Raw genomic sequence first — 15,454 nt, 5'->3', positions numbered from 1 at the left:
ATAAAAAGGTGCTATCTAGAACCAAAAAGCGTTCTTCAGCCGTCCCAATAGGGTAACCCTTTGAAGAACTCCTTTTGGTTCCAGGTAGAACCCTTTTGGGTTCCATGTAGAACCCTTTACCCAAGAGAGTTCTACCTGGACCCCAAAAAAGGGTTCTCCTATGGGGGACAGCTGCAGAACCCTTTTGGAGTGTAGGGACTGGTGTGGTATGAAGAAGTTATGACATTATTATAGGTAGAGTTCCGGACCATTACTAAAGGATGTATCTGTTATGCTCTGAGGTCTGCTAGGGCCCTGAAGCTTTCCAGACCCATGGAACACTCTGGGCCCGTAGAAGCTGTCCAGTGATGTATCTGTTATGCTCTGAGGTCTGCTAGGGCCCTGAAGCTTTCCAGACCCATGGAACACTCTGGGCCCGTAGAAGCTGTCCAGTGTATGACCATGGAACACTGTCCTGACCATGGAACACTTTCCTGACCGTGGAACACTGTCCTGACCGTGGAACACTTTCCTGACCGTGGAACACTTTCCTGACCGTGGAACACTTTCCTGACCGTGGAACACTGTCCTGACCGTGGAACACTTTCCTGACCGTGGAACACTTTCCTGACCGTGTAGCAGCTCAAAAACGTACTGATTTGGCGATGCCCAATGTACTGTTCCTCTTGTGTCGGGTGCCTAAATCCTTTTATCATTGGAATTTACTGACTGGCTCTAACCTTAAACCTGACCTCTCGACCCCATCAGAACCCTAACCATGACGATTTATGTAGCATCGGGTAGCTGGCATTTCCTTGTAAAACTCCTCTTACCCTGTTAAAGAGGAAAAGAGTAATTTGACACCAAGCTGGTATTTAGTGACTGAGAATAACTCAAACAGGAGCTACTGGCTGCTTCATCCAAAGACACTTACGGTACAGTGTGCATATATTTTCCTATAGGGGGGTCCCCAGTAGGAATCAAACCCACAACCCTGGCAATGCATGCACCATGCTCTACCAACTGAAACACAGGACCGTACTGAGAACGTACAATACTAGTTAAAAAAAAAAAAACACAAATAAAAACAGGCTAAATCAGTAAAATATTTTTTACGTTTCATACTTTTATGACAGAAGAGATCTAGTATAATGTCGCCCGGACATCTTCGTCAATGCCCCCATTCTATCCAGAACGTTTTACTGTACCCGTTCCTACCAAGCCCAAACAGGCTCTGTTTTTGTCAGTGTTGAAACACAGTGGTTCATTGTGGAACCTTGTTCAATGGCTCTGGTTTTACATTACAGACCCATGTGTCCTAAATGGTACCCTATTCCCTATATAGTGCACTACGTTTGAACAGGGTCCACGAGGGTCTGGTCAAAAGGAGTCTTGCGTTGCCACACCTTCCAAAATCACGTCGTTGGAAGCCTGGTTTGTAGCAAGGCTAGGTCAAAAAGTAGTGCACTATATAGGTAAAAGGGTATGGGGTAGGGTGGCATTTGGAATGCAGATTCTTTCATTACAGACTATTCATAGATACTGGTCAGGAGCTGGGACTCATGTCAATACAGACTCAGGGCTTTTCATTACAGAGTATTCATAGATACTGGTCAGGAGCTGGGACTCACGTCAATACAGACTCAGGGCTTTTCATTACAGAGTATTTATAGATACTGGTCAGGAGCTGGGACTCACGTCAATACAGACTCAGGGCTTTAATTAGAACACATCTTTCCATAAATGGCACAAGTACGACTTCGGTAAAACTTAAATAACTGGAGAGAGAGAGAGAGAGAGAGAGAGAGAGAGAGAGAGAGAGAGAGAGAGAGAGAGAGAGAGAGAGAGAGAGAGAGAGAGAGAGAGAGCACTTTGTGACATCAGTTGGTGTAAAAAGGGCTTTACAAATACATTTGATTGAGAAAGGCGCTTGTGAAGACAATCATTTAAAATACTGTATTCCCCCAGTCCTTGTTACCCTAACCCTGGACCTAGTACCTGGGGATACAGAGTTTACTGTGTAGGTCTAATGAACTATGTATACATGCTGGGAGGTCAGTATAGGACCCCCCCCCCCCCCCCCCCCCGAGTTACTGATTCATGGATAGTGAATGTGACAAGGTGATCTAGAATGTTACCTGGTTGGTGGAAGTCAGGTGATCTAGAATGTTACCTGGTTGGTGGAAGTCAGGTGGTCTAGAATGTTACCTGGTTGGTGGAAGTCAGGTGTCTAGAATGTTACCTGGTTGGTGGAAGTTAGGTGATCTAGAATGTTACCTGGTTGGTGGAAGTCAGGTGATCGAGAATGTTACCTGGTTGGTGGAAGTTAGGTGATGTAGAATGTTACCTGGTTGGTGGAAGTCAGGTGTCTAGAATGTTACCTGGTTGGTGGAAGTCAGGTGATCTAGAATGTTACCTGGTTGGTGGAAGTTAGGTGATCTAGAATGTTACCTGGTTGGTGGAAGTCAGGTGATCTAGAATGTTACCTGGTTGGTGGAAGTTAGGTGGTCTAGAATGTTACCTGGTGGGTGGAAGTTAGGTGGTCTAGAATGTTACCTGGTTGGTGGAAGTTAGGTGATCTAGAATGTTACCTGGTTGGTGGAAGTCAGGTGATCTAGAATGTTACCTGGTTGGTGGAAGTCAGGTGATCTAGAATGTTACCTGGTTGGTGGAAGTCAGGTGATCTAGAATGTTACCTGGTTGGTGGAAGTTGTGCGTCTAGAATGTTACCTGGTTGGTGGAAGTCAGGTGATCTAGATGTTACCTGGTTGGTGGAAGTTAGGTGGTCTAGAATGTTACCTGGTTGGTGGAAGTCAGGTGGTCTAGAATGTTACCTGGTTGGTGGAAGTCAGGTGATCTAGAATGTTACCTGGTTGGTGGAAGTCAGGTGATCTAGAATGTTACCTGGTTGGTGGAAGTCAGGAGTCTAGAATGTTACCTGGTTGGTGGAAGTCAGGTGATCTAGAATGTTACCTGGTTGGTGGAAGTCAGGTGATCTAGAATGTTACCTGGTTGGTGGAAGTCAGGTGATCTAGAATGTTACCTGGTTGGTGGAAGTCAGGTGATCTAGAATGTTACCTGGTTGGTGGAAGTCAGGTGATCTAGAATGTTACCTGGTTGGTGGAAGTTAGGTGATCTAGAATGTTACCTGGTGGGTGGAAGTTAGGTGGTCTAGAATGTTACCTGGTTGGTGGAAGTTAGGTGATCTAGAATGTTACCTGGTTGGTGGAAGTCAGGTGATCTAGAATGTTACCTGGTTGGTGGAAGTCAGGTGATCTAGAATGTTACCTGGTTGGTGGAAGTCAGGTGATCTAGAATGTTACCTGGTTGGTGGAAGTTGTGCGTCTAGAATGTTACCTGGTTGGTGGAAGTCAGGTGATCTAGATGTTACCTGGTTGGTGGAAGTTAGGTGGTCTAGAATGTTACCTGGTTGGTGGAAGTCAGGTGGTCTAGAATGTTACCTGGTTGGTGGAAGTCAGGTGATCTAGAATGTTACCTGGTTGGTGGAAGTCAGGTGTTCTAGAATGTTACCTGGTTGGTGGAAGTCAGGAGTCTAGAATGTTACCTGGTTGGTGGAAGTCAGGTGATCTAGAATGTTATCTGGTTGGTGGAAGTCAGGTGATCTAGAATGTTACCTGGTTGGTGGAAGTCAGGTGGTCTAGAATGTTACCTGGTTGGTGGAAGTCAGGTGATCTAGAATGTTACCTGGTTGGTGGAAGTCAGGTGATCTAGAATGTTACCTGGTTGGTGGAAGTCAGGAGTCTAGAATGTTACCTGGTTGGTGGAAGTCAGGTGATCTAGAATGTTACCTGGTTGGTGGAAGTCAGATGATCTAGAATGTTACCTGGTTGGTGGAAGTCAGGAGTCTAGAATGTTACCTGGTTGGTGGAAGTCAGGTGATCTAGAATGTTACCTGGTTGGTGGAAGTCAGGTGATCTAGAATGTTACCTGGTTGGTGGAAGTCAGGTGGTCTAGAATGTTACCTGGTTGGTGGAAGTTAGGTGGTCTAGAATGTTACCTGGTTGGTGGAAGTTAGGTGATCTAGAATGTTACCTGGTTGGTGGAAGTTAGGTGATCTAGAATGTTACCTGGTTGGTGGAAGTCAGGTGATCTAGAATGTTACCTGGTTGGAGGAAGTCAGGTGATCTAGAATGTTACCTGGTTGGAGGAAGTCAGGTGGTCTAGAATGTTACCTGGTTGGTGGAAGTTAGGTGATCTAGAATGTTACCTGGTTGGTGGAAGTTAGGTGATCTAGAATGTTACCTGGTTGGTGGAAGTTAGGTGGTCTAGAATGTTACCTGGTTGGTGGAAGTCAGGTGATCTAGAATGTTACCTGGTTGGTGGGAGTTTGGTGGTCTAGAATGTTCCCTGGTTGGTGGAAGTCAGGTGATCTAGAATGTTACCTGGTTGGTGGGAGTTTGGTGGTCTAGAATGTTCCCTGGTTGGTGGAAGTCAGGTGATCTAGAATGTTACCTGGTTGGTGGAAGTTAGGTGATCTAGAATGTTCCCTGGTTGGTGGAAGTCATGTGTTCTAGAATGTTACCTGGTAGGAGGAAGTCAGGAGTCTAGAATGTTACCTGGTTGGTGGAAGTTAGGTGGTCTAGAATGTTACCTGGTTGGTGGAAGTTAGGTGATCTAGAATGTTACCTGGTTGGTGGAAGTTAGGTGGTCTAGGATGTTACCTGGTTGGTGGGAGTTTGGTGGTCTAGAATGTTCCCTGGTTGGTGGAAGTCAGGTGGTCTAGAATGTTACCTGGTTGGTGGAAGTCAGGTGATCTAGAATGTTACCTGGTTGGTGGAAGTCAGGTGATCTAGAATGTTACCTGGTTGGTGGAGGTTAGGTGATCTAGAATGTTACCTGGTTGGAGGAAGTTAGGTGATCTAGAATGTTACCTGGTGGGTGGAAGTTAGGTGATCTAGAATGTTACCTGGTTGGTGGAAGTCAGGTGATCTAGAATGTTACCTGGTTGGTGGAAGTCAGGTGTTCTAGAATGTTACCTGGTTGGTGGAAGTCAGGAGTCTAGAATGTTACCTGGTTGGTGGAAGTCAGGTGATCTAGAATGTTATCTGCTTGATGGAAGTTAGGTGATCTAGAATGTTACCTGGTTGGTGGAAGTCAGGTGATCTAGAATGTTACCTGGTAGGAGGAAGTCAGGAGTCTAGAATGTTACCTTGTTGGTGGAAGTCAGGTGATCTAGAATGTTACCTGATCGGTGGAAGTTAGGTGGTCTAGAATGTTACCTGGTTGGTGGAAGTCACGTGATCTAGAATGTTACCTGGTTGGTGGAAGTCAGGTGATCTAGAATGTTACCTGGTTGGTGGAAGTTAGGTGGTCTAGAATGTTACCTGGTTGGTGGAAGTCAGGTGTCTAGAATGTTACCTGGTTGGTGGAAGTTAGGTGATCTAGAATGTTACCTGGTTGGTGGAAGTCAGGTGATCGAGAATGTTACCTGGTTGGTGGAAGTTAGGTGATGTAGAATGTTACCTGGTTGGTGGAAGTCAGGTGTCTAGAATGTTACCTGGTTGGTGGAAGTCAGGTGATCTAGAATGTTACCTGGTTGGTGGAAGTTAGGTGATCTAGAATGTTACCTGGTTGGTGGAAGTCAGGTGATCTAGAATGTTACCTGGTTGGTGGAAGTTAGGTGGTCTAGAATGTTACCTGGTGGGTGGAAGTTAGGTGGTCTAGAATGTTACCTGGTTGGTGGAAGTTAGGTGATCTAGAATGTTACCTGGTTGGTGGAAGTCAGGTGATCTAGAATGTTACCTGGTTGGTGGAAGTCAGGTGATCTAGAATGTTACCTGGTTGGTGGAAGTCAGGTGATCTAGAATGTTACCTGGTTGGTGGAAGTTGTGCGTCTAGAATGTTACCTGGTTGGTGGAAGTCAGGTGATCTAGAATGTTACCTGGTTGGTGGGAGTTTGGTGGTCTAGAATGTTCCCTGGTTGGTGGAAGTCAGGTGATCTAGAATGTTACCTGGTTGGTGGAAGTTAGGTGATCTAGAATGTTCCCTGGTTGGTGGAAGTCATGTGTTCTAGAATGTTACCTGGTAGGAGGAAGTCAGGAGTCTAGAATGTTACCTGGTTGGTGGAAGTTAGGTGGTCTAGAATGTTACCTGGTTGGTGGAAGTTAGGTGATCTAGAATGTTACCTGGTTGGTGGAAGTTAGGTGGTCTAGGATGTTACCTGGTTGGTGGGAGTTTGGTGGTCTAGAATGTTCCCTGGTTGGTGGAAGTCAGGTGGTCTAGAATGTTACCTGGTTGGTGGAAGTCAGGTGATCTAGAATGTTACCTGGTTGGTGGAAGTCAGGTGATCTAGAATGTTACCTGGTTGGTGGAGGTTAGGTGATCTAGAATGTTACCTGGTTGGAGGAAGTTAGGTGATCTAGAATGTTACCTGGTGGGTGGAAGTTAGGTGATCTAGAATGTTACCTGGTTGGTGGAAGTCAGGTGATCTAGAATGTTACCTGGTTGGTGGAAGTCAGGTGTTCTAGAATGTTACCTGGTTGGTGGAAGTCAGGAGTCTAGAATGTTACCTGGTTGGTGGAAGTCAGGTGATCTAGAATGTTATCTGCTTGATGGAAGTTAGGTGATCTAGAATGTTACCTGGTTGGTGGAAGTCAGGTGATCTAGAATGTTACCTGGTAGGAGGAAGTCAGGAGTCTAGAATGTTACCTGGTTGGTGGAAGTCAGGTGATCTAGAATGTTACCTGATCGGTGGAAGTTAGGTGGTCTAGAATGTTACCTGGTTGGTGGAAGTCACGTGATCTAGAATGTTACCTGGTTGGTGGAAGTCAGGTGATCTAGAATGTTACCTGGTTGGTGGAAGTTAGGTGGTCTAGAATGTTACCTGGTTGGTGGAAGTCAGGTGTCTAGAATGTTACCTGGTTGGTGGAAGTTAGGTGATCTAGAATGTTACCTGGTTGGTGGAAGTCAGGTGATCGAGAATGTTACCTGGTTGGTGGAAGTTAGGTGATGTAGAATGTTACCTGGTTGGTGGAAGTCAGGTGTCTAGAATGTTACCTGGTTGGTGGAAGTCAGGTGATCTAGAATGTTACCTGGTTGGTGGAAGTTAGGTGATCTAGAATGTTACCTGGTTGGTGGAAGTCAGGTGATCTAGAATGTTACCTGGTTGGTGGAAGTTAGGTGGTCTAGAATGTTACCTGGTGGGTGGAAGTTAGGTGGTCTAGAATGTTACCTGGTTGGTGGAAGTTAGGTGATCTAGAATGTTACCTGGTTGGTGGAAGTCAGGTGATCTAGAATGTTACCTGGTTGGTGGAAGTCAGGTGATCTAGAATGTTACCTGGTTGGTGGAAGTCAGGTGATCTAGAATGTTACCTGGTTGGTGGAAGTTGTGCGTCTAGAATGTTACCTGGTTGGTGGAAGTCAGGTGATCTAGATGTTACCTGGTTGGTGGAAGTTAGGTGGTCTAGAATGTTACCTGGTTGGTGGAAGTCAGGTGGTCTAGAATGTTACCTGGTTGGTGGAAGTCAGGTGATCTAGAATGTTACCTGGTTGGTGGAAGTCAGGTGATCTAGAATGTTACCTGGTTGGTGGAAGTCAGGAGTCTAGAATGTTACCTGGTTGGTGGAAGTCAGGTGATCTAGAATGTTACCTGGTTGGTGGAAGTCAGGTGATCTAGAATGTTACCTGGTTGGTGGAAGTCAGGTGATCTAGAATGTTACCTGGTTGGTGGAAGTTAGGTGATCTAGAATGTTACCTGGTTGGTGGAAGTCAGGTGATCTAGAATGTTACCTGGTTGGTGGAAGTTAGGTGATCTAGAATGTTACCTGGTTGGTGGAAGTTAGGTGATCTAGAATGTTACCTGGTTGGTGGAAGTCAGGTGATCTAGAATGTTACCTGGTTGGTGGAAGTCAGGTGATCTAGAATGTTACCTGGTTGGTGGAAGTCAGGTGATCTAGAATGTTACCTGGTTGGTGGAAGTTGTGCGTCTAGAATGTTACCTGGTTGGTGGAAGTCAGGTGATCTAGAATGTTACCTGGTTGGTGGAAGTCAGGTGATCTAGAATGTTACCTGGTTGGTGGAAGTCAGGTGGTCTAGAATGTTACCTGGTTGGTGGAAGTTAGGTGGTCTAGAATGTTACCTGGTTGGTGGAAGTTAGGTGATCTAGAATGTTACCTGGTTGGTGGAAGTTAGGTGATCTAGAATGTTACCTGGTTGGTGGAAGTCAGGTGATCTAGAATGTTACCTGGTTGGTGGAAGTTGTGCGTCTAGAATGTTACCTGGTTGGTGGAAGTCAGGTGATCTAGAATGTTACCTGGTTGGTGGAAGTCAGGAGTCTAGAATGTTACCTGGTTGGTGGAAGTCAGGTGATCTAGAATGTTACCTGGTTGGTGGAAGTCAGGTGATCTAGAATGTTACCTGGTTGGTGGAAGTCAGGTGGTCTAGAATGTTACCTGGTTGGTGGAAGTTAGGTGGTCTAGAATGTTACCTGGTTGGTGGAAGTTAGGTGATCTAGAATGTTACCTGGTTGGTGGAAGTTAGGTGATCTAGAATGTTACCTGGTTGGTGGAAGTCAGGTGATCTAGAATGTTACCTGGTTGGAGGAAGTCAGGTGATCTAGAATGTTACCTGGTTGGAGGAAGTCAGGTGGTCTAGAATGTTACCTGGTTGGTGGAAGTTAGGTGATCTAGAATGTTACCTGGTTGGTGGAAGTTAGGTGATCTAGAATGTTACCTGGTTGGTGGAAGTTAGGTGGTCTAGAATGTTACCTGGTTGGTTGAAGTCAGGTGATCTAGAATGTTACCTGGTTGGTGGGAGTTTGGTGGTCTAGAATGTTCCCTGGTTGGTGGAAGTCAGGTGATCTAGAATGTTACCTGGTTGGTGGGAGTTTGGTGGTCTAGAATGTTCCCTGGTTGGTGGAAGTCAGGTGATCTAGAATGTTACCTGGTTGGTGGAAGTTAGGTGATCTAGAATGTTACCTGGTTGGTGGAAGTCATGTGTTCTAGAATGTTACCTGGTAGGAGGAAGTCAGGAGTCTAGAATGTTACCTGGTTGGTGGAAGTTAGGTGGTCTAGAATGTTACCTGGTTGGTGGAAGTTAGGTGATCTAGAATGTTACCTGGTTGGTGGAAGTTAGGTGGTCTAGGATGTTACCTGGTTGGTGGGAGTTTGGTGGTCTAGAATGTTCCCTGGTTGGTGGAAGTCAGGTGGTCTAGAATGTTACCTGGTTGGTGGAAGTCAGGTGATCTAGAATGTTACCTGGTTGGTGGAAGTCAGGTGATCTAGAATGTTACCTGGTTGGTGGAGGTTAGGTGATCTAGAATGTTACCTGGTTGGAGGAAGTTAGGTGATCTAGAATGTTACCTGGTGGGTGGAAGTTAGGTGATCTAGAATGTTACCTGGTTGGTGGAAGTCAGGTGTCTAGAATGTTACCTGGTGGGTGGAAGTTAGGTGATCTAGAATGTTACCTGGTTGGTGGAAGTCAGGTGTCTAGAATGTTACCTGGTGGGTGGAAGTTAGGTGATCTAGAATGTTACCTGGTTGGTGGAAGTCAGGTGATCTAGAATGTTACCTGGTTGGTGGAAGTTAGGTGATCTAGAATGTTACCTGGTTGATGGAAGTTAGGTGGTCTAGAATGTTACCTGGTTGGTGGAAGTTAGGTGGTCTAGAATGTTACCTGGTTGATGGAAGTTAGGTGATCTAGAATGTTACCTGGTTGGTGGAAGTCAGGTGATCTAGAATGTTACCTGGTAGGAGGAAGTCAGGAGTCTAGAATGTTACCTTGTTGGTGGAAGTCAGGTGATCTAGAATGTTACCTGATCGGTGGAAGTTAGGTGGTCTAGAATGTTACCTGGTTGGTGGAAGTCACGTGATCTAGAATGTTACCTGGTTGGTGGAAGTTAGGTGATCTAGAATGTTACCTGGTTGGTGGAAGTCAGGTGATCTAGAATGTTACCTGGTTGGTGGAGGTTAGGTGATCTAGAATGTTACCTGGTTGGTGGAAGTTAGGTGGTCTAGAATGTTACCTGGTTGGTGGAAGTTAGGTGATCTAGAATGTTACCTGGTTGGTGGAAGTTAGGTGATCTAGAATGTTACCTGGTTGGTGGTAGTCAGGTGTCTAGAATGTTACCTGGTGGGTGGAAGTTAGGTGATCTAGAATGTTACCTGGTTGGTGGAGGTCAGGTGTCTAGAATGTTTCCTGGTGGGTAGAAGTTAGGTGATCTAGAATGTTACCTGGTTGGTGGAAGTTAGGTGGTCTAGAATGTTACCTGGTTGGTGGAAGTCAGGTAATCTAGAATGTTACCTGGTTGGTGGAAGTCAGGTGATCTAGAATGTTACCTGGTTGGTGGAAGTTGTGCGTCTAGAATGTTACCTGGTTGGTGGAAGTCAGGTGGTCTAGAATGTTACCTGGTTGGTGGAAGTCAGGTGATCTAGAATGTTACCTGGTTGGTGGAAGTCAGGTGATCTAGAATGTTACCTGGTTGGTGGAAGTCAGGTGATCTAGAATGTTACCTGGTTGGTGGAAGTTATGTGTTCTAGAATGTTACCTGGTTGGTGGAAGTTAGGTTATCTAGAATGTTACCTGGTTGGTGGAAGTTAGGTGGTCTAGAATGTTACTTGGTTGGTGGAAGTCAGGTGATCTAGAATGTTACCTGGTTGGTGGAAGTCAGGTGATCTAGAATGTTACCTGGTTGGTGGAAGTTATGTGTTCTAGAATGTTACCTGGTTGGTGGAAGTTAGGTTATCTAGAATGTTACCTGGTTGGTGGAAGTTAGGTGGTCTAGAATGTTACTTGGTTGGTGGAAGTCAGGTGATCTAGAATGTTACCTGGTTGGTGGAAGTCAGGTGATCTAGAATGTTACCTGGTTGGTGGAAGTCAGGTGATCTAGAATGTTACCTGGTTGGTGGAAGTCAGGTGTCTAGAATGTTACCTGGTGGGTGGAAGTTAGGTGATCTAGAATGTTACCTGGTTGGTGGTAGTCAGGTGTCTAGAATGTTACCTGGTGGGTGGAAGTTAGGTGATCTAGAATGTTACCTGGTTGGTGGAGGTCAGGTGTCTAGAATGTTACCTGGTGGGTGGAAGATAGGTGATCTAGAATGTTACCTGGTTGGTGGAAGTCAGGTGATCTAGAATGTTACCTGGTTGGTGGAAGTCATTTTGTCTAGAATGTTACCTGGTTGGTGGAAGTTATGTGTTCTAGAATGTTACCTGGTTGGTGGAAGTTATGTGTTCTAGAATGTTACCTGGTTGGTGGAGGTTAGGTGATCTAGAATGTTACCTGTTTGGTGGAAGTTATGTGTTCTAGAATGTTACCTGGTTGGTGGAGGTTAGGTGATCTAGAATGTTACCTGGATGGTGGAAGTCAGGTGATCTAGAATGTTACCTGGTTGGTGGAAGTTAGGTGGTCTAGAATGTTACCTGGTTGGTGGAAGTCAGGTGGTCTAGAATGTTACCTGGTTGGTGGAAGTCAGGTAATCTAGAATGTTACCTGGTTGGTGGAAGTCAGGTGATCTAGAATGTTACCTGGTTGGTGGAAGTCAGGTGATCTAGAATGTTACCTGGTTGGTGGAGGTTAGGTGATCTAGAATGTTACCTGGTTGGTGGAAGTCAGGTGTCTAGAATGTTACCTGGTGGGTGGAAGTTAGGTGATCTAGAATGTTACCTGGTTGGTGGAAGTCAGGTGTCTAGAATGTTACCTGGTGGGTGGAAGTTAGGTGATCTAGAATGTTACCTGGTTGGTGGAAGTTAGGTGATCTAGAATGTTACCTGGTTGGTGGAAGTTAGGTGGTCTAGAATGTTACCTGGTTGGTGGAAGTCAGGTGGTCTAGAATGTTACCTGGTTGGTGGAAGTCAGGTGATCTAGAATGTTACCTGGTTGGTGGAAGTCAGGTGATCTAGAATGTTACCTGGTTGGTGGAAGTCAGGAGTCTAGAATGTTACCTGGTTGGTGGAAGTTAGGTGGTCTAGAATGTTACCTGGTTGGTGGAAGTCAGGTGATCTAGAATGTTACCTGGTTGGTGGAAGTTAGGTTGTCTAGAATGTTACCTGTTTGGTGGAAGTCAAGTGATCTAGAATGTTACCTGGTCGGTGGAAGTTAGGTGTTCTAGAATGTTACCTGGTTGGTGGAAATTTGGGGACAGCTCCCTAGCGACAGCCCTAGCGATGTCACAATCCTGTCCGGCAGAGAGAGCTGCCTGGTCTGCTGCCTCTCCCTTCGTCCTGGCATGAGCCGTCCTGGAGAAAAACACACACACACCGCATTAGAACAGCAACACACACATTCACTGTTTTACTGGCAGCCAGTTACCTGTAAATTACAACAAAATATACACAAATCCAAAGAAATGTTGGTTTAATTGTACATTTCTGTAAAGTTTACAGCTAATCTCTCTCTCTCTCTCTCTCTCTCTCTCTCTCTCTCTCTCTCTCTCTCTCTCTCTCTCTCTCTCTCTTCTCTCTCTCTTCTCTCTCTCTTCTCTCTCTCCTCTCTCTCTCTCTCTCTCTCTCTCTCTCTCTCTCTCTCTCTCTCTCTCTCTCTCTCTCTCTCTCTCTCTCTCTCTCTCTCTCTCTATGGCACCCTATACTCTATATAGAGCACTACTTTTAGACCAGAGCCCTATGGCACCCTATTCCCTATATATAGTGCACTACTTTAGACCAGAACCCTATGGCACCCTATTAGGGTTACGCTCAGAACAGCAACACCAGTTGGAGAGGGAGGAGACACAGTCAACATCCAACAGAATGTACCTAAAGACAAAATGCCCTAACGAGTTTAGGGATCATGATTAGTATTACTGCACAATACTGTGGTGAGATGGTAGCTCACACACACACACACACACACACACACACACACACACACACACACACACACACACACACACACACACACACACACACACACACACACACACACACACACACACACACACACACACACACACACACACACACACACACACACACAATAGGGACAGAGGATTTTAAGAACAAACTCAAACCAGAACACATTACAGCAGAGGAACAGAGAGTAAACAACACAATGGATTTTTTTTTAAATGGGATCCTATTCCTAAAAAATAGCATGCAGATCCCTTGCTGTTTTCCACATTTTGCAGCCTCATTCTAAAATGGATTAAATTGCTTTTTTCCCCCTCATAAATCTACACAATATACCTCATAATGAAAAAGCAAAAACAGGTTTTTAGACATTTTTGTCTATTTATTAAATATCAAAAACTCAAATATGACATTTACATAAGTATTCAGACCCTTTACTAAGCACTTTGTTGAAGCAAGCATATTTGGCAGCGATTACAGCCTCGAGTCTTTTTGTTAATAATTCTACAAGCTTGGCACACCAGTATTTGGGGAGTTTCTCCATTCTTCTATGCAGATCCTCTCCAGCTCTGTCAGGTTGGATGGAGAGCGTCGCTGCACAGCTTTGTTCAGGTCTCTCCAGAGATGTTCGATTCTGTTCATGTCCGGGCTCTGGCTGGGCCACTCAAGGACATTAAGAAACTTGTCCCTAAGCCACTCCTGCGTTGTCTTGGCTGTGTGCTTAAGGTAATTGTCCTGATGGAAGGTGAACCTTCGCCCCAGTCTGAGGTCCTGAGCGCGCTGGAGCAGGTTTTCATCAAGGATCTCTCTGTAATTTGCTCCGTTAACCTTTCTCTCGATCCTGACTAGTCTCCCAGTCCCCACCGCTGAAAAACATCCCCACAGCATAATTGTACCACCACTAATGGTGGTAGAATTACCAGGGATGGTGCCAGGTTTCCTCCAGATTTGATGCTTGACATTCAAGCCAAAGAGTTCAATCTTGCTTTCATCAGACCATCTTGTTTCTCATGGTCTGAGAGTCTTTAGGTGCCTTTTGGTAAACTCCAAGCGAGCTGTCATGTGCCTTTTACTGAGGAGTGGCTTCCATCTGGCCACTCGACCATAAAGGCCTGATTGGTGGAGTGCTGCAGAGATGGTTGTCCTTCTGGAAGGTTCTCTAATCTCCACAGAAGAACTCTGGAGCTCTGTCAGAGTGACCATCGGGTTCTTAGTCACCTCCCAGACCAAGGCCCTTCTCCTCCGATTGCTCAGTTTAGTCGGGTGGCCAGCTCTAGGAAGAGTCTTGGTGGTTCCAAACTTCTTCCATTTAAGAATGATGGAGGCCACTGTGTTCTTGGGGACCTTCAATGGTGAAGAAATTGTTTGGTACCATTCCCCAGACCTGTGCCTCGACAAAATCCTGACTCGGAACTCTACGTTCAATACCTTCAACCTCATGACTTGGGTTTTGCTCTGACATGCACTGTCAACCTTGGGAACTTATTTAGACTGGTGTGTGCCTTTCCAAATCATGTCCAATCAATTGATTTTACCACAGGTGGACTCCAATCAAGTTGTAGAAACATCGCAAGGACGATAAATGGAATCAGGATGCACCTGAGCTCAATTTTGAGTCTAAGACAGTGGTACCTCCTTTAAAAGTTGTCATACTGCGGTACACCTTGCATGCTGCTGCAGCATTCTGTGGCACGTCATTTCATTTTCAGCCATTTTTTCTGTTACTGCAAGTTATTGCTAATTTGATCACCAGCGGGCATCTTTGAGAAGCATTTGATAGTATTCCGTATTGGCGTTACCAGAGAATTTAAAACCTTTTTTTTTGTAATAACATAGTATATGGGATTGATTTTAAGAAATTTGACCTAATTCATTTGATTAATATTATGATGTTTCTATTCAGAGAAGAACAAAACCTTCAGGGTTTCCGCTGTACAACATGACGGTCGGGAGTAGGCTACGGGATTGGAGGATTCTAAATTGTTTGCCGTCATTAGACAACTTTGTTCCAATATTTATGTAAATCAGTGATATTTATTTCCATAGTAATTCGTTATGGATCCATAACTAAATCACCATCTGCATTTTGAAAGAGTATTTTTTTAATCATTATTTTATTAACGAAATATGCCTATTTGTTTATTAGGCTACTGTGAAGTCTAGAATACAGTACCTACTGTAGTTATTAACATGTGAAAGTGCCTAATTCCTTACATAAGAGCAGGCCATGTCTGTACTACAGAATGCAGAATACAGAATGGAGACCGATGTTATTTCATAGTTGTGATGTCTTCACTATTATTCTACAATGTTGAAAATAGTAAAAATTAAGAAAAATCCTGTAGTGAGTATGTTTTTCCAAACTTTTGACTGTTACTTGCTTAATTAATTTGATTAATATTATGGTGTTTCTATTCCATGAAAAATTAAAAACCCTCTGGGTGTCCGTTACGATAGAACAGGAAATATGGCGCTGTACAACGTGACGCTCATATATTCAGAGCGTTGTCAGATTGTCAGTTTGTAAATTCAGACCGTTTGGCTCTCGGAGCGCACACTGGCCGTTCGGGCCGAGGAGTAGGGTTGATTTGAGCGGTCTTGCCTTACAACGGCAGTCAAGCACCCAAGCTAACGTTGGCTAGCTTGCTAGCTACTTCCAGACACAAATGAGAAC

At 44.9% G+C, this 15,454-nt stretch overlaps 1 protein-coding gene across 1 annotated transcript in view; it reads right to left on the bottom strand.

Annotated features, from left to right (window-relative positions):
* The window catches only part of LOC129858931 (junctophilin-1-like), a 110,853-nt gene that overhangs the window by 32,828 nt on the left and 62,571 nt on the right, over positions 1 to 15,454 (bottom strand). The window contains exon 4 of the mRNA XM_055928174.1: positions 12,053 to 12,171. Within this exon, the coding sequence (XP_055784149.1) occupies positions 12,053 to 12,171 (119 nt within the window). The remainder of the gene's footprint in view (positions 1 to 12,052; positions 12,172 to 15,454) is intronic.

Source organism: Salvelinus fontinalis, chromosome 7, assembly GCF_029448725.1.
Source record: "Salvelinus fontinalis isolate EN_2023a chromosome 7, ASM2944872v1, whole genome shotgun sequence".
NCBI classification, from domain to species: Eukaryota; Metazoa; Chordata; class Actinopteri; order Salmoniformes; family Salmonidae; genus Salvelinus; species Salvelinus fontinalis.
This window is presented reverse-complemented; position numbering and strand designations above follow the sequence as displayed.